The sequence below is a fragment of the Vigna unguiculata genome, chromosome 1 (assembly GCF_004118075.2).
Source record: "Vigna unguiculata cultivar IT97K-499-35 chromosome 1, ASM411807v1, whole genome shotgun sequence".
In the NCBI taxonomy this organism is placed as follows: Eukaryota; Viridiplantae; Streptophyta; class Magnoliopsida; order Fabales; family Fabaceae; genus Vigna; species Vigna unguiculata.
The window spans coordinates 38,998,279-39,015,785 of NC_040279.1; the positions used below are offsets into that span (position 1 = coordinate 38,998,279).

Consider the following 17,507-nt stretch of genomic DNA (forward strand, 5'->3'; position numbering starts at 1 on the left):
CAATTAATTCAGCATCAGCAGTGGTTGGATTGGATAGATGTAATGTGTGGACTATATAAGCTTTGTAGCAATCTGAAGCCAAATTGTGTGCAGTGGGTCCTTGGTTTAAACTTCAGTGTGTCTACCTTAAATTTATTCTCACACAATGTTCTTTTCCAAATCACCAAGTTGATGCCAAGACATGCGGAAAAATAATTCTTTATTGGTTCCACACACTTAAATGCAATGACTGAGGATTCACTTAGCCACTGCTTTTCTATTCAAACGTACACATTTCTTCAATAATATTAAAATACTACTATCCACGAGCATTCCACTTTATTGCTGGGCCGTTGGCCTCTGATGGACGTAACCCAGGGGCCCAACCCAATAGTGTATATAATTTTCTTTTCATTTGGGTACGTCCTATCAATTTTCTTACTACACCTTATCACTTTCGAAATTTATTTTATTTAAGAAACACAATAAATATTTTCAATTTTTTTTCCGGAAAATAATCACTCATCGGTACCATACAGAAAAAAAATTCAATTTCCAATTACCCGTGACAGGGTGAGACAGGAATTTGATAGGGTGCAGGAAACGATACCATTTTCGTTAGGTAGTAACTAAACTAAACCTGTACTTCGGTTGAGAGACTAAGTACAAATATTATAAAGTTTAAATATTAACATTTATAAAAAAAATATTCGTATTTTTAATAAAATAAAAATAAGATATATATATATATATTTTTTTTTTGCTTTTTTTTCACAAATGCTTTTTTCGCTCACCGTTCTTGTTCTTGTGAAACCTTTTCTTTCTTTTCGGTTATTGTATCCCTAGCATCAGGCCCACCGTTGCGAGGCCGTTATCTCACCCTAGCACTGAGGGCAACCGTTGAACTCAGGCACACCGTCGCGCCGAAGCATCTCCGGCTTCTCCCTGAAGGTTACTTCTTGTTGCTGTATATTATTTTGTCCTTCGCTTTGTAGTTCTTCTATTCCCTGAATTTTGAACGAAGGTGTTTACTTGGTCTCTGTTTACTGATAAATTATATTTTAGAAACATAGTTCTTTTGGTTCCATCACTGAATGGGTGCATACTTTGTAATTCATCATTCAAGGATTATTGGAAAGTAAACGTAATATACTAGTTGTTCAATGGATGAAATATCTAATCCTCGAATACTGGAATGTTGATTACGCATTTCAAGTATTTTCTGCATGTTGAGAACGACAAGGATATTGAAATTATATTCAAAACTTTCCCTTCATTTTCCTTTGAACGAAAGCAAGAGGTTCGTGAAAACAATAACTTAATTTTATAAATGTTTGATTAGTGTTTATGTAATTGTACTACATCATAATGAATTTTGAGATAGTTAATGGATTTATAAGGGATATAGTTCATCTGATACGTTGAGATAATTGAGTAAATTCTGAAAACGATATATAGCTTTGGAATCAAATGGATTGTTTATGCATGACAAAAAGGTTCAAGATAAGTGAATCAATTAAATGGGAAGTGTTCCAATTTAAAAAGAGCAGAAAATATAACTTAAAGAGAAACCACTAAAAACAAAATCCTTGACCAGAAAATCTCACAGGAAAAACTCCTAGAAGGTTAATCCTTAGTTAAAAATTATGGTTAAGTAAAGTCTTTCTCGAAAATATCATTCCAGGATTCAAGCCTTGACATGGTTAGGTAAAGTCTTCTTAGAATCTATACTTCCATTGCGATCAATTCATTTAGTCATCTATTCTTTTATCTTCATTTTTTTTATCTGCATAAAGGTAAAGTTATCTCTATTTAGTTTTCACGGATAGAAATATAGAATTCTGTTGCAACCTAGGCACTCAGATCTTTTGGTTTGGTACTTTTAGAAATCTGAACTTCAAAACACTTTGTAATTGATTGTTCGTTTTCCCTTGATATATAGCAAGCATTTGCTCACTGCTTATTACTTATATAATAAGAGTGTTCTAAGCGGGAAGTAGTTGATCTTCCACAATACTGTTTATTAGGCTTTTTAATTTTATTGTGTTATATGTGACCCACTTGTTGCTTACCAATTACTGACCCAACCGTTCATTACCCACTGTTATTTTGGTTTTGCTTTTTAATCTTTTTTCTCCTCTTCTTGCCTTCTGCATGGGAAGAAGATTTCTAATTCTACATATGTAATTAAACAAAGAGTTTAAACTACTTCCACCCATTCTATTATATACTCAGCTAGCCAGCCCACAATAATATTCAGGGTCCTTTGTCAAAATAAAGATTTTTTTTTTTCTGTTCCACCATTCAAGGTAAAGTCATTTGTTGCTTTATGATGATCTAGTATAACTTTGTCTAGAATTTCAACTTTGGCAAACTGATGTAAGATTCACTACCAAACAACTAGAAGAGTAAATGAAAAGCAATTTGGCAATACTAATTCAAATTGCATACGTTACAGAGAATTTCAGCGCATGATAGGGCAGGTCTATGCATGTTAAATGTAAGAACATGTATAAAACATTTACGAATGCACACCAAATCTAATGGCTTCAGCTTTAGGGTAGGTTGGTTCGTGACAGTATGGATATCTGTCTCATTCTTTGCTTCTACTTAGTTTTCTGTCTTTGTTGCCTCTTTTACTGTCACTATTTTTGATTCACATTTCTGTTCACTTATACCATTTAAAGTAATGATCTTCCAATGCTTACTAAACCGGTTATACTTGTCCAAAACTCATTACAACTAAACACCTTGTTTATATAACCCGTACCAAAGTTTTTTGCTGCCCGCGTTCAGTTAGAATTGAACTGGCAAAGAAATTATTTGAGATTCTGCATTGGATCAATATTTGAATATTGCTATTTCTTTAGTAGGAGAAACCAGACGAACTCAATTTTGTTGCTTCTAATGTCCACCCAACCCCACCCAAATTTTGCGCTTTATGTTAAAATTGTATTAAGATGTATTTTTTGATAATTCAATTATTTAATTTTGTGTTTGTTTGTTGCTTTATTGCAGAAGCAAAGGAGAAAGTCCCTTTTTGTTACTTCCTTCTCTCTCTAGTGTCTCACAAATGAAGATGTATGTTTCCCCAGTGTTGTTTGTTTTCAAATTAATACACTATTTTCAATTGAACCTTTCCCTTATCTATTGGCATATGGCTGATGTTTACTAACTTTGTCATAGCTTAGAGGCCAATGCTGGTGCACTAACAAATTTTGAGGTCCTTGATTTCTTACGAGCTAAAGGAGCTTCAAAGGATCCAACAAGGGTTATTGCCAAAGTAGAGCAGTCTGAATACAAGGTTAGGTTTGCTTTTTTCTAATTTTTTTAAGTTCTATTGGTAGATGAATCTCCTGCATATCTAACAGGTTTATGATTATTTGGTTGACACTGCTGCCTCTGATCAAACAAGAGAGAGCATCAACGAGTTTTTGACTAGTATTAAACGGCATGATCTTGCAAAAGCCGAGGTTCTGAACATATTAAACACTAGGCCAGCTGCTGAAGTTGAATTATTCCCTGTAAGTATCAAAATTTTAATTTTCCCACTTATTTTACACTAAACCATGTAGTTAGAAGCTATTAGCTCTGTAATGTGTTTATGTTATTTGCCTTCAGCTTTGAAGTATGAGGTATGAAGTGTTGAATTTTAACTTTTAAGCTGTGATGTAACTTGTCAACTCTAGCATATAAGCATCAAACAATTCTGATAAGCTTGGTGAACTTTTAAATCTCTCTGTTTTGCTACCTTAGGGAACTTTTACTTACCACAAGCTTCACTCATTTAAGGGGATGATGGAGTATATTATTGGACATTTTTAACTTATTATACACGATAATTTCTATTTAGATGACGGTATAAAATATTTTTGCATTTATAGAGTATAGTCAGTGTATACTAGCTATGATCATCTGTACGTAGGGTTTGAAATTTCAAACTTAAATATATTAAGAAGGATTAATGAACTTTTTAGTCTAGAATTTTAGATTTTTGTTCAGTGCCTATAGTTTTTTTTTTGTTTCAAAATTACTCCTTTCAGTAAGAAAAATTTACTCCGGGAGAGGGTTTAATGTTGATGGTTAAAAATACATGAAAGACTAAAATCGGTCAATTTATTTTGTAAAGAGTGAAATAAAAAATCCAACATTTTTTAAGGACTATACTTTTTTAGCCTTGTAGCTGATTGTCATATTTTTTTCAAATTTGCTTTGGGATATTTAAATTCCTGATTAATTGTGTTTGCGCAAGTCTGCCATTTCTTTTTGTGCAAAATTTTTAAGCCAAAATATTATAGGGCTTTGTTATGTTTGATAATAATTTTCTGGCACGAGAGTATTGTTATCTCTAATTCTAAATCCGGAGTTCTCCATTCTTGGTTGGACTTGGATTTGGGACTGATAATGTGGTTTAAGATATAGTCTATTTCAATAGGTACTCCTACGAAACTGTAATTAAGCAGTTTGTTCACTCTGATTACACAGATCATAGAGAGTTGTGAAGGGCGTTTTCCAGATGAAGAGGTGACCGAAATAGTAGAGCTGGTGACAAGAACATTGCCGCCACCTCCCAGTATGAAGCAGGAAGAAATCACAAAGGGTGACGAAGAAACTGCTACACTGAAAAATGAAAACGATGAGGTTATTCAAGATCCCATGGACACAAGATAACACAACTAATTGGCCGTTATTCATATATTTAGAAAAATTACTATACGCATCTTAATTTTATGTACAATTATTACATTTTTGTTTGTTATCTCTTTTTTCTTATCGTATTATATAATCTATAAATTTATCACTTACTTTTTGCTAGGTGTATATTAAGGATTGATAATTTTTTTCTCTGTACATTAATATTTTCTAAAATTTATTTACTTTTTTCTTGAATGGCTTGTTGAGATTGTTAAAAATCATGTTAAAAAAATAAAATGATAGTTAATTTAGAAAAAAAAAAAGAAATTAATTAGTTTAAAAAATAAAGAAAAGTTTGTTGTGTTTTTGATTAATTGTCCGGTTATTTTAGACTAACCAGACTTACTAGTATTTTCTTCCATAGATAATATTATTGCATTGTTGTACTATTGTCAAATTTTAAACAAGAATTTGAACTTTGGATCGTTACTGTATAATGTAGGTAAATTATGTTAGTTTTGAAAACTGTAATTTACTGTCATCTGAGTGTCATCTAAGTTTACAAAAAGTATTCCTCACAAATAAGTTCATAAAAGTGTTAAATTAAAAAAGTTCTTGACGATATAATTTACGCGTTAATTTAGCTTTGATGCTAGAAAATCTCGATTTAAGATAATACTTGCAATAACTTATATATGTTAAAAGTCATTTTCACTATTCAATTTAATTGTTTACTGATAGAACTTTCAGTCTGATAGAGAGACATATATTAGTTTGAATGGAACTCATTTTAGAATATTCAAGTGACATATAAATTACATTTTCAGAAACTTTTGATGAAATACGATTTTGACAAGAGTCACTATCTATCCTTGAGAAAAATTATTAAAACTGTTCTTTGGATTGTGAGAGTAAAATCTATTTATAGTTAGTAGTAAACAGTAGAAGGAATGTTTTCTTTTTTTCTTTTCCATTAATTCCACATCTTGATTAAATTTCAACAACACACTACATTTGCGATAAACAGAATAATTGTAAAATGCATGTCATTCATTCACTTAAATAAATAAATCAGTGACTTACTAAACTACGAGCGCGTCATCATCTTCTTGAACTCTTCGAAATTCACGCTGCCGTCGCCGTCGGCATCCACGTTTCCGATCATTCTCCGGCAGTCACTGAGGGAGCACTTCTCCCCCAGCCTCCGCATCACGGAGTGCAGCTCCTTCGCCGAGATCAGCCCGTTCTTGTCCAGATCGTACAGTTCGAACGCCTCCCGGAGCTCCCTTCCGTCGCCGCCTCCACCGCAGTGGAACTCCCCAAACTCCTTCAAATCAATGTAGCCGTCGCCGTTGCGGTCGAGTTCCGCCATCATGCGTCGCACCTCCTCTGTGGTAGTTTTCGATCCCAGCGCCGCCATCAACTCCCTCAGTTCCACGCTCGAGATCTTCCCGTCGCCGTTCTTGTCGAACTTGTTGAAGATCTTGCGCACCTCATCGTCCATGGCGACACCGAGAGAGAAGAAAAAATGAAAACCAGAAACTGAAGAGTTTGGGGTTGGGTGAGTTCCGCTCCGCTGGTTGCAGTGACTCACTCGCGCTTTATAGGAAGCGCGGTTGTGCGATTGGATCAGCAGGCAAACGCGTTAAGAAGTTGTGAAAGAAATTATGTGTTGTGTGAGGTGTGAGCCAAACGCGGTATTGTTGAGTGTGGCAGAAGTGGTGAGGTAGTTAGTTAATTGAAAGCGAAGGAAGTTTTTATTAACCACAAGAAATTGGAACACGTGGCATGTCCTCGTGGAGTGCACGAGAATCGATGTATCATGTCCTTATCATGTTTTATGAGAGTTTCCGCCCTACATAAATTGTTGCAAATAATTTACAAACGGTACTTATTTTTAATTAATTACTTATGTTGTAATTATAGGATAGGACATAATGGCGGTGATGATGCATGGTCACATGGTGACATAGTGACATAGTGATAGAAGAGAAGAGAAGGATATGGTCCACATCCTCACACATCACATGCCATCATATGTGATAAAAGTGACCGTACTCATGAAATGTTTATTCATTTGGCGCCAACTAATTAATGAACTTTCTTTGGCAGATGCACCTGTCTTTTGGTACTCATTTCTTCAAAGGAAGAAAGAAGTTTTAGCAAATATGAGGAACATTTTTTTTTTCTTTGTAAAAAAGAAGACCAAGTTATAAAATAAAGTGTCACTGTATTTTTTGTCACAAATAAAAATTATCTAATTGTTATGTATCAAAGCTTTGTTAAGTACTTTAAGTTTTCTTTAAAAAATTTCAATATTGAAGGGAAAAGGAATTTGGTGTCTTTATGGTTGAACGAACAAGCATTAAGTAAGAAGGCAATTGAAGATAATATATTAATGTTTCTTTAGGTAAAGTGTAGCCATTATGTGGTTATGCTGTTGATTGAGAAATTGTTATATCAACATAATTATGTATCAATGTTTATTTTTTATCTGTAAAAATTGAATGTTAGGAAGTTTACAATAACAATTAGTTTTTGATATATAACAATCAAGTACTAGTTTTTAGCTGATTAGACAATATTATCATCACATTCCAAACAGATTAAGAATTGACTTATTGTACAATGAAAATCTTGAAGTTGAAAAAATTATGGAGTTTAATTTCCACTCCATACGATATCTATTCAATTTCAAGTTAAGAATATTTTGCTTCAAATATTCATTTTATCAGTGTTTTATTAAATTAATAATATATATACATTTAAATTAAAAATCTTAAAAACAAGACACAAAAAATCTGGTCATAATAGTTTAGTTTAATTTAGGTAGTGAATTTTAAAATTCAGTGTAACTATTTTTGGGTTACTAAGTGAGACTGATGGTGGTATCCATCCACTATGATGGTTAACAAAAACTATGCATCATAAATTTGGTTTTTAGTAGGCTTTCTTTCCAAATAAATTTTCCAGAATTGGTGACAAGGATTAAAATACATCATGTTCACTTGGTGCAGAGAACCAAATATTATTGAAAACAACATTGGGGAGTTGTTGCTGTTATTTTTGTTAATTGTAGCATGAACTGAGGTTGTCTTTGATAACAATGTTTTGAAACATGTCTTATTTGCTTGCGGTTGTCGTTGAAGTGAAGGGGTTTAAGGTGGTGGATGCTTTGACAACACTGGCATTCCTGTTTCTATGGTGACGACAACATTATCTATCACAAATAGCTGTACAATAATTACACTTTTCATTTTGTCGCATATTCAGCTTAAATTATCAACAAACTTTTTACGCAATCTGCTTCAGAGTTGAGTAACAAAATAATTCGCTGGACTTGACTAAAGTAGAGTCCTCCTTCTACAAACAAATTATTAAAGAAAAGGTCTTGTTTATATAATTAGAAGAAGATTATAACTTAAAATATAATTCTCACATTTGAATTGTTTTGCTACAGTTTTGATCTACGAGTAAACTTTCTATTTAAACACCTTTTTATATGGTTCTAATATGGATCAGAGTATTGAGCACAGTTCCTTCATGGGCCTCCGGCATGCTCGCCGGTTGTGACCACAACTTCAGAGTTTAGTGGATAAAAAGAACTGCACAATTACACAATCATAATAACATCCACAACGTAAACCTATTATAACAACATAACTTACTGCTTTAAGTTTTATGTGATGGATGGAATTAATATATATAGGAAAATCTCACTTAGTTTAAGATAAAAAAACATAATAGGATTATAGATTATAACTTCATATTTCTTTTCGTCACATGTGAAATATTTTAAATTTGTGTTTGATTTTCATTACAATTTTGTAGTAAAATAATATACGAAAAAGTTGTTTGTATTATATAAAATTTTTATATAATGTTATTCTTTAGTCCACAGTTGTAGTTTTTTTTTTCGATTATTCTTTAATTGACAATCATTGTGATTATTTTTGGATCTGGAGATTCATAATATATTATTGTGATTTTCTTTTGGATTTGGAGATTTATAATATATTATTGATTTCTCTGTGTTAATCTTATTTTTTTATTAATAAAGTGATTATTGGATTATTAAAGTAACATTCTTTCCCAACAAGTATTAAAAGTGATGTAAATTTTTTTATATAAGTTTTGGATTCTTAAAAATAAAATTATGGGTTAAATATGTTTTTAGTCCCTCAAGTTTCAGTAAAATTTAGAATTAGTCACTCTTTCAAATTTTTGATCAATTTAGTCCTTCATCTTTAAAATGCATGAATTTAGTCATTTTAACCCAATTTTGTTAAGTTTATCTGGTTTCAGGTGCATTTCATGATAGTATTTGAATTGTTCATACCGTTTGACACATTTTTGCTTTAGTATTAACTCAAATATTATCATAAAATGCGTTTAAAATGTCAAATAAACTTAACAAAATTTGGTAAGAAGGACTAAATCCACGCATCTCTAAAGATAAATGACTAAATTGATATAAAATTTCGAAAAGGGACTAATTCTAAAATTCACTAAAACTTGAGGGACCAAAAACATATTTAATCCAAAAATTATTAATAATATTAAAGTCAATAATCATCTTATCAACCAACTTAATTAGTTAACACTCATTACTTTGATTTAATGGATAAAAACAAATTATGACGGTCAATCTCACTCTAATAAGTCCCTTAAAAAAGTCCATCAATTTCATCTTCAAATAAACAAATTATAACCATACAGATACCCGATGTAAATTAAGAAATAATATATTTTGACTATTTTTTTTGATAAAATTTACTTTTCAACACACTAAACATTTTTCTTCTTTTTTCAAATTATAAGAAACCTTTCTCTCATACATTAAGATGTGATCACGCGTGTATTATCAAAAGTTTGTCAACAAAACTTTATCAAAAAATAATTTTTCTAAAATTAAATAAAAGAAAATGGTAAAATAAAACTTCAAATGCATGCAAATAATTAATAAAATGTAATCTAGTTTATGTTTGTAAACTTTACTTGTAGTGAAACAATTGGCGGCCAACTTAAATTGAACTAAAGGGTCTTTTCTTCTTTTTTTAACACAATGATTTGACTCAGTTTGGATCAATTATAAGAATAATACCTATTAAATAGACTCTATTGATCTAAATATTAAGATAATAGAAATATTGATTCATCAAACAACAAGTCATTAACATAGAGATAATAATGTTGTACAAACAACTAGCACTCATCTCATGTTTCTTCCTCACTTATTAGAATTGAGTAAAGAAAGTCATTACGTCAAACTCTTTCAGCATTTAACGGTTGTTTTAGCAAACCTAATCATGGAAAAGTATAAGCCATTCATTTTTTTTATATGGTATTTATTTAATCCATAAATTTATACAGAATAAAATTGTACCATCATTCAGCCACCATTAAATAATAAACAAAATTAAATACCAAATATATTTTTTAAGAAATTTTATTGTGTCTTCTGTTGGTTGAAACAGGTGTTCTCGTTCTTTTAAGAATTTAAATATGAGTTTGAGTTACACGTAAAATCGAAATAAGATTGAATACCTGAGATTTGTAAACCAATTATATTAAGGTGTTTTGGATTCAAAGTTATGGGTTGATCTCTTGTCCTCTGGCTAAATGGCTAAAAGCTTGTATTATGAGATTTTTTCAAACACTTAATTAGAGTATTTCCAGAACTGAATGAAGAGATATTCTGACATTTCAAAAGGTATAAATATAAACCACAAGGTGCAAAAAGAAGTTAGATAGCTCACCAACCCAAATCCAAATACCTATTTCTAATGTTATATAACATAAAAATAGAACTATATATATATATATATACATATATATATATATATATATGAAAATAATTAATTTAGGTAATTTATAAATATATAACTTATAGCTGACTATATTTATAATTTTTTTTAACTATAGTGCAATAATATATATATATATATATATATATATATATATATATAATTGTTAATAATTTATTGGTTGGTGGTCAGTATCCCATTATTTTAAAGATCCCGAGTTTTATACCTGTAAAACTAATTGTTTTATTTTCAAACACAATTTATTTCATTATTTAATCATCAACTCATTTTAACAAATTTTTCGAACTTGTGAAGAAAACATTTCCTAACTAATATAATTTCTTTAATCCCGTTTTTCAGACAATAATAGTACGAGGAACAATTGCAACATAGCTGGGAATAACTTGAGATTTTTTTTTTTGGTTAACATTAGTCTTTTTTAGTTATTGTATTGTTAGTGAGGAACTTTTTCCATTGGTAAAATTTTTTAATTTCATATTGGATTAATGACATACACCTTTTTGTAATCAAGAAAATTTATGACGGAATAACAAGAAAGATGCATGCTTTAGGAAATCTTAGTTGATTAATTACGAATAAGTTACAAATTTTTCCTTTTGCAATTTCTCTCAATAATTAGAAAGGTTACTGAAAAATATTTCCCTCACGAATTCCATCATAAATCAATGAATTTCTTATAATGAATATGGAATCATCACGTTTAATGGAAGAAAATAGTTTTTTAAAATCTAGAATTGAAAACAACATGTTATTATCATTAGTTTACTTTTTATAAAGTAATATTTCGAGAAAATCATGTTTTCGGATAAAGACTTTTCGAGTAAGTTTTTAATAATTTTTTTTTTTCACAAATAGTACAAATTTAAGTTTAACAGGTCAATAAATTTGAGTTTTATTTTTCATTGTATTTTTTCTTAACTCTATTTTGTTCTCTTCAGGTAGAGTATTGGGATTGAGTAGACTAACATTGTGGCTTGATGGTGATGAAAGAACTCTAACTTTGCCAAACTTGATCTATATTACATTACTTATTTCATGGCATAAGTTAGACTAAACCAAAGTTCCAATCAATTTGTAACATTCATACTATTGCATTGTTTAATAGAAAATATGTGTTTTAATTATGAGGTTATAACCTTTATTCTAATCTTTGACCCAACAACTGTTATTAAAATTGGTTATTTGTCTTGATAGTTGAATTAGATAACGATAACATAAATTATGAGAACATTTACTTAATGTTTTTAATTTAAAATATATTTAGAAAAAAAATTCAGTTCTTAAATATTATAGAGGTATGGGGAGAGAATATATATATATTGTATATACATAATCTAAAATTGAAATTAAAAGATAGATATAAGAACGTAGGGATCTGTTTGGTTTATAAGTAGGGGTATTACTGGAAAGATACAACATTATTGAGACATCAGCCCAACCTTATAAGGCATTGACACCACTCTCAACCCAAAACCTTAAGGTATTGACTCACCCAAAACCTTAAGACTCACACTTGGATTTCTAACAGAATCGAAACATGAGAGGCTAAATGAGAATTGATTAGTTATTTATCAAGAAAAGTATATTATTAGAACAAGTGTGACATGTTTTCATGATAAATTGGATGCATCATTTCCCATTAGAAGGCTAGTTAAAAGTATATAAACATTGACAATTTTTTTCTCTCTTTTATTTCCCCCTCCTTGTCAAATAAAATATATGCACTTTAATTTCACAAAAAATTATCAATTTTTCAACTAGATTGCATGCAAGTAGTACATAATAATGGTTAATGATGAGGGTGTGAATTAGCTCTCTATTGTGCTTGTCAAATAAGATAGATACGATTTTAAACAATTAATTCCCAAATTTCATGTATTTGTTTGGAAGAAATTTTGGAAAAATGTACATAAATGAAGGTGAATAAAGAAATTTTAGAATGTTGGAAATAACCGCCAATGTTTTGTGAGACCAAGGTTTGAAAACCTATTCTTGTTTTGCTAATTATGGTTTGTTACTTCGGGGACCATGCATGCAGGAGCGTGTGACATGTCATTTGAGAAAGTGACCAAATTTAGCAAAACATTTTTAACCATTCTCTAAAGATCATGTTCTTCCATTCATATCGAAAAAACAATTTGGCCAAGTTTGGTAAAGAAATTGTGAATTGCGTTATCTTTGTTAATTAGGCCTTAATTGTGAATAATAAGTAAACCCCATAAACTAAAGATGGCATAATCTTATCCGTTTTAAGTATAACACGAAAACCAAAAGAAACTCATTCTTTTACGTAGAATACAAACATTATTCCACAATGGGTGGTGATGATCCACAAGATGTAGCTGATAGGGAACGCATTTTCAAGCATTTTGATTCCAATGGTGATAACCAAATCTCTTCACAAGAGCTTGGTGAAGCCCTTAAAGCACTGGGATCTGTTACCCCAGATGAAGTGCAACGTATGATGGATGAAATTGACACAGATGGTGATGGCTTCATTTCTCATCAAGAGTTCACAGATTTTGCAATAGCCAACCGTGGTCTAATCAGGGATGTAGCCAAGATTTTTTAAGTTTTTTCCCATTCAACAATATTTACATCACGCAATCATTTTTATATTCTATGTAACAATGGTAGGTTCATGATGTTGGCCTTTTTCGCATGTTCATTATTATAAAGGAAGCTCCTTCATAAGTTAGAGGTAGTTGAGATGCTCTATTCTCAATACGCAACACCACAAGTTATGTAATCAAATTCTTAATCCTTAAGGTTGCAACCAGACACTACACATCTCTTTTTTTTTTTTTTGTTGACATAACTCATGAACATGTATAAAATATAAATAAATGTACAGAGCTATATATATACGTATATATACATCAAACTATATATGTAAAACAGAAAATAAAATAAACCATATGGTAAAATTTAAATTTATTGATTGAAAAGTATCTTTACTTTATACATTACGTGTTCATCTTCGTCTATTCTTAATGTATTCCCTGTGTGTCCTTTTATTCTTTTACTTGTTGAGGGCATTAATATGAATTAGGTGAGGGAGAAGTAGAATAGGGTATTCTCAAAATGGAAACTCCAACACGCCCTTCATTGAAGGGTGTTTTCCATCCAACAGAAAAAAACGTTTCATTCACTATCATAGTGATGTAACCAATTTTGCTAATAACTAAGTTAGAGAACCTATGTCACTTGAATATCTTCTAGCTTTACTAATAACTAAAATATGTTCGTGAACTTCAATAACACCTGCAACGAAATGATACAGAATCATATTTATGAGAAAGAGCTTTAAAATGAAATTGAAAATCATAAATTTCCCAACATGATTCACAAACATGAATGAAAATCTATTAGGTTACCCTTTGTGAAAAGGGAAAGGGAAGGTATCTACACACAATCTTCATCTAAGCTCCTATTTCTATTTACAATTTTAACTCGCTCACATCTAATCTTTAGCACTCTTAGTCACAATCATCACAAAAAGTAAAAGGTTATTGAAGAGTTGTCAACATATGTTTTATCGACCATAGAGATAGTCATCATCCTCAAACTCTGCAACTCCTAGCATTGCTAAAGCCAAGTGACTTTTCATCTCATTATTAGTTTGTTGTAACTGAGAATAACAATCAATCACGCATCCATTTCCAAGAAAACTGGATTTCTTTCTTCTAGACAAAAGAGGTTCTTCTTCACCCTTCAGTATTGCAATAATCTCACGTATGCCAGGTCTCCGAGATTCTTCATTGGTGACACAGGCAGCTGCTGCTTCAATCATTCTACCCATTTGATTTGAGAATCTCAGACTGCACTTCAGTTGAGGATCCAGCAACTCTTCAATGGCACCTTTCCCTTTCTGTAGAAAAGGTTTCGCCTGCAAATGAATTTTGGATTGGACGTGTGTTAACAACACCATATCAATTCCATATTACTGTTCTTAACTTAAATGCAGTGCCGTAATTACAACCACAAATGTGGTCATAAATGTGAAACTTTCGTGGAATCTTTCTGCTATAAAGGAAAACATAATTCACTGTGGATACTTCAATGTAAATAAATAAACTCCCTAATTCCATTCATCCACCAAGAAAATATTAATTAAAGTATATATCTGAACTATTAAGATGCATTACAAATCTAGCTGTATCGTTTTACAGTTTAAATCTACTGTCATGTAAGTTTGATTACAGAAGCAGATAAAATAAACAATGTTCAATTAAATTTTGTTTTGTATAGGAGTACAAATTAGGTACACAATGTTCTGTCACCTAGAAGAAATGAACTAAGTTGAAATTGGTGTTATTGATTTATTGCTTTGATGTACAAAACAAATGCAGTAGATTAAGCTAAAGAAGATTTTGTTACTAGCAATCATATGTACACACAAGAGGAATAAATTCCACCATCATGATATCATAAAAAAAAGGGCAACTTCGAGAGAATGAATGCAATAACTCACCCATAACACCAAGTTTTCTTCTCCTGAAGGTCTTCTTGCCTCAATGGGCTTCCGGCCAGTAATGAGTTCCAGTAAAACCACTCCAAAAGCATACACATCAGTCTTATCCGATACTTTCCCATGTTGGAAATACTCAGGAGCCAAATATCTGTAGGGAAAGCAGATGCATAGAAGTTTTATTTTCAGCTAATCTTAACATGAAAAGAAATTATACACACGAATAATATTTTTTTCAGAATCAATATAAAAGGCTGAAGTTTGTACCCAAATGTTCCTTTGACGGTTTTGCAAAGGAAAGGAACCGAAGGTGCAGAAGTCCATGTAGCTAATCCGAAATCACATAGCTACAGTTTAACAAAAACAATCAGAATGACTTGCATGAGCCCCATACGAGACAGATTTTACATTACATAACCACACGATTGATTCACAAGAAAATGTCCCACCTTGGGAGTCTTCCTTGAAGAAAGCAGAATGTTTGAGGGCTTAATATCTCTGTGCACAACACATCTTTCAGTCCCACTATGCAGATAAGCCACAGCTTCAGCAATCCCAATTGCAACTTTGTACCTCACAGACCACGGAAGAGGTGAACTACCCTTCTTCCTTCCTGCAAAATAGACATGCCAGAATCAGTGAAATTCACCAATTCAAAACCTCACAAAAGAAAAAGCAGGTAAATTCTGAGAAATTAATACCATGCAAGTGGCGCTCCAGACTGCCCCCTGAGACATACTTGTACACCAAAAACAGACCCTCCTCGGGATCAATACAAAACCCCACAAGGGGAACCACATTTGAACTGTGAAGAGAACTAGCAATCATCAATTCTCTGCAGAAGGCCTTGGCAGATTCCTTGTCTTCCTTGTCCAACCGTTTGATTGCCACAGCAGTCCTCAAAAGGCCAACTCTCCCCTAAAAACACAGCTTAATGCCCCTCTCCCCAACACCCTCCCTACATACACCATAACATAGAAACAAATCACGATCTCACACAAACCAATCAACTTTCATGAAAGAACAATAACAAACATCCAAAGCATATATAAAAAAAGGTTAATGGTGTCTTTCATACATGAACAAATTCCCCAATTTCGACTTTAGTCTTGACTTTTACGATGAATAGTTTCTTCACTATATTTTTTTATAATACTCAAACTTTTGTTCTAAAACATTAACACTTTCTCCACCACAATTTAGATATTTTGAAAAACATACAGAAATTAAAACCAAAATATAAGGAAGAAAAAAAAAACCCTTACCCTTGGAGAAATTCCTAGTAGCAGAGAGAATTTCACCATAGCAGAACCTGATCAAGGAGTGAGCCATAGGGGATATGCTCTTCTCCAAGGACTCCATTCTCCTCCATTTGATTTCCTTGGCGCGAGATTCACTCACCCCATTGTCCAAATTCACCATCAAAACGGTCGCAGCACTGGAAGAACTCATGTTGAGGGACTCCAACTCAACCTGAGAACAGAAACTGAACCTGAAAGAGGAGTGAACCGATTGAGGGTCAGCATTGGACAATTCCGCTCCGCACCCACCAGACTCCGCGAGCAACCAAGCCTTGTTGTGTTCCAAATTTGTCTTCTTTCCGTCGCTCAGGCCCCTCTCGGAGCCCCTCCGGCGCCGGGAAGGGTTGGCCACACAGGCAAAACCGAATTCCCAGATCATTTTTCTTAGCAAGGTTCTGAATTTGAGCTTGTTGTAGTCACAGTAGTGATCTACAACTAAGGGGGAAGAGATTGGGCCATTGGAAAGGTCCCTGGAATCAGTGCAGGGGCCTTGGGATAAACCCATTATGAAGTAGATCCCAACAACAAGCACAGAAACCCAGAAAAGCAAAATGGGGTAGAGAGAAAGAAAAAGAGAGAAAGAAAAAAAGCGGAAGCAATGAAAAATAAAAAATTGAAGTGAAAAAGGTTAAGGGTGCTTTGCTTGTGGGGTGAGGGAGAATTTTTAAAAGATGGAGAAATGGAAAGGAGGCATGGCTGTGAGTATAAATAATTGGATTTAAAGTAATGTTGCTGCCTGCTACTGCAGAGTCGGAGAAGGTCAAAAAAAATTGAAACACCCCTCAGTCACACATCAATCTTCTTTTCTTCTTCCTTTTAGTAGTTTCTGTAATAATACATTAAATAGAAAAATATTTTATTCTCATTTTTTTTCCTTTTATTCTAGCAACCAAAAAAATTATTTCTTAGAATGATTAGATGATAATAAATAAAGAATGACTCTTTCAGCTTCATTCCTTTTAAGGTTTAATTCAATGCATCTTATAATGGAAAGATGCACAGAGAGGGGTTAATTAACATATGTGAGCTTATTATTTGTGGTAATTTGATTCTATAATTAGAAGATATAGAGATGTGTCTTATAAGTAATAATAGTTAGCATTATAATTAAATGTAAAGTATTTAATGGATAAAAATATTAAATAATTATTAAGATATTGTATTGGGTAGGTTAAGAAAAGGAATCGTGTGGTTTGACGGACTGAAGAAGACGGGGAACCCACAGGAGGACAGCATCCTTTAGTTGTTAGGGACAAGACTCTAGTGAAGTTAGAATAATCCTTTCACATGAAG

The 17,507-nt window shown here is 32.1% G+C and overlaps 3 protein-coding genes and 1 pseudogene across 3 annotated transcripts; 2 read left to right on the forward strand and 2 right to left on the reverse strand.

Moving 5' to 3' along the window:
* The first annotated feature begins 754 nt into the window (after window positions 1-754).
* LOC114192424 (DNA-directed RNA polymerase III subunit RPC9-like) lies at window positions 755-4,780 on the forward strand. Its single transcript, XM_028082144.1, has 5 exons — window positions 755-930; window positions 2,998-3,060; window positions 3,166-3,283; window positions 3,351-3,503; window positions 4,465-4,780. The coding sequence occupies exons 2-5, from the start codon at window positions 3,053-3,055 to the stop codon at window positions 4,648-4,650; spliced, it is 465 nt and encodes a 154-aa protein (XP_027937945.1). The 5' UTR covers window positions 755-930; window positions 2,998-3,052; the 3' UTR covers window positions 4,651-4,780.
* Window positions 4,319-6,336, reverse strand: LOC114192434 (calcium-binding protein CML24-like). The gene is made up of 2 exons (XM_028082154.1): window positions 5,698-6,336; window positions 4,319-4,599 (listed from the first exon to the last, which is right to left on the reverse strand). The coding sequence occupies exon 1, from the start codon at window positions 6,116-6,118 to the stop codon at window positions 5,702-5,704; it is 417 nt and encodes a 138-aa protein (XP_027937955.1). The 5' UTR covers window positions 6,119-6,336; the 3' UTR covers window positions 4,319-4,599; window positions 5,698-5,701.
* A 6,346-nt stretch (window positions 6,337-12,682) lies between these two features.
* LOC114174399 (polcalcin Che a 3) lies at window positions 12,683-13,264 on the forward strand. The gene has a single exon (XM_028059257.1). The coding sequence runs from the start codon at window positions 12,757-12,759 to the stop codon at window positions 13,012-13,014; it is 258 nt and encodes an 85-aa protein (XP_027915058.1). The 5' UTR covers window positions 12,683-12,756; the 3' UTR covers window positions 13,015-13,264.
* Window positions 13,265-13,747: 483 nt separating this feature from the next.
* On the reverse strand, window positions 13,748-16,988 carry LOC114164297 (annotated as a pseudogene).
* Between the last annotated feature and the right edge of the window lie 519 nt (window positions 16,989-17,507).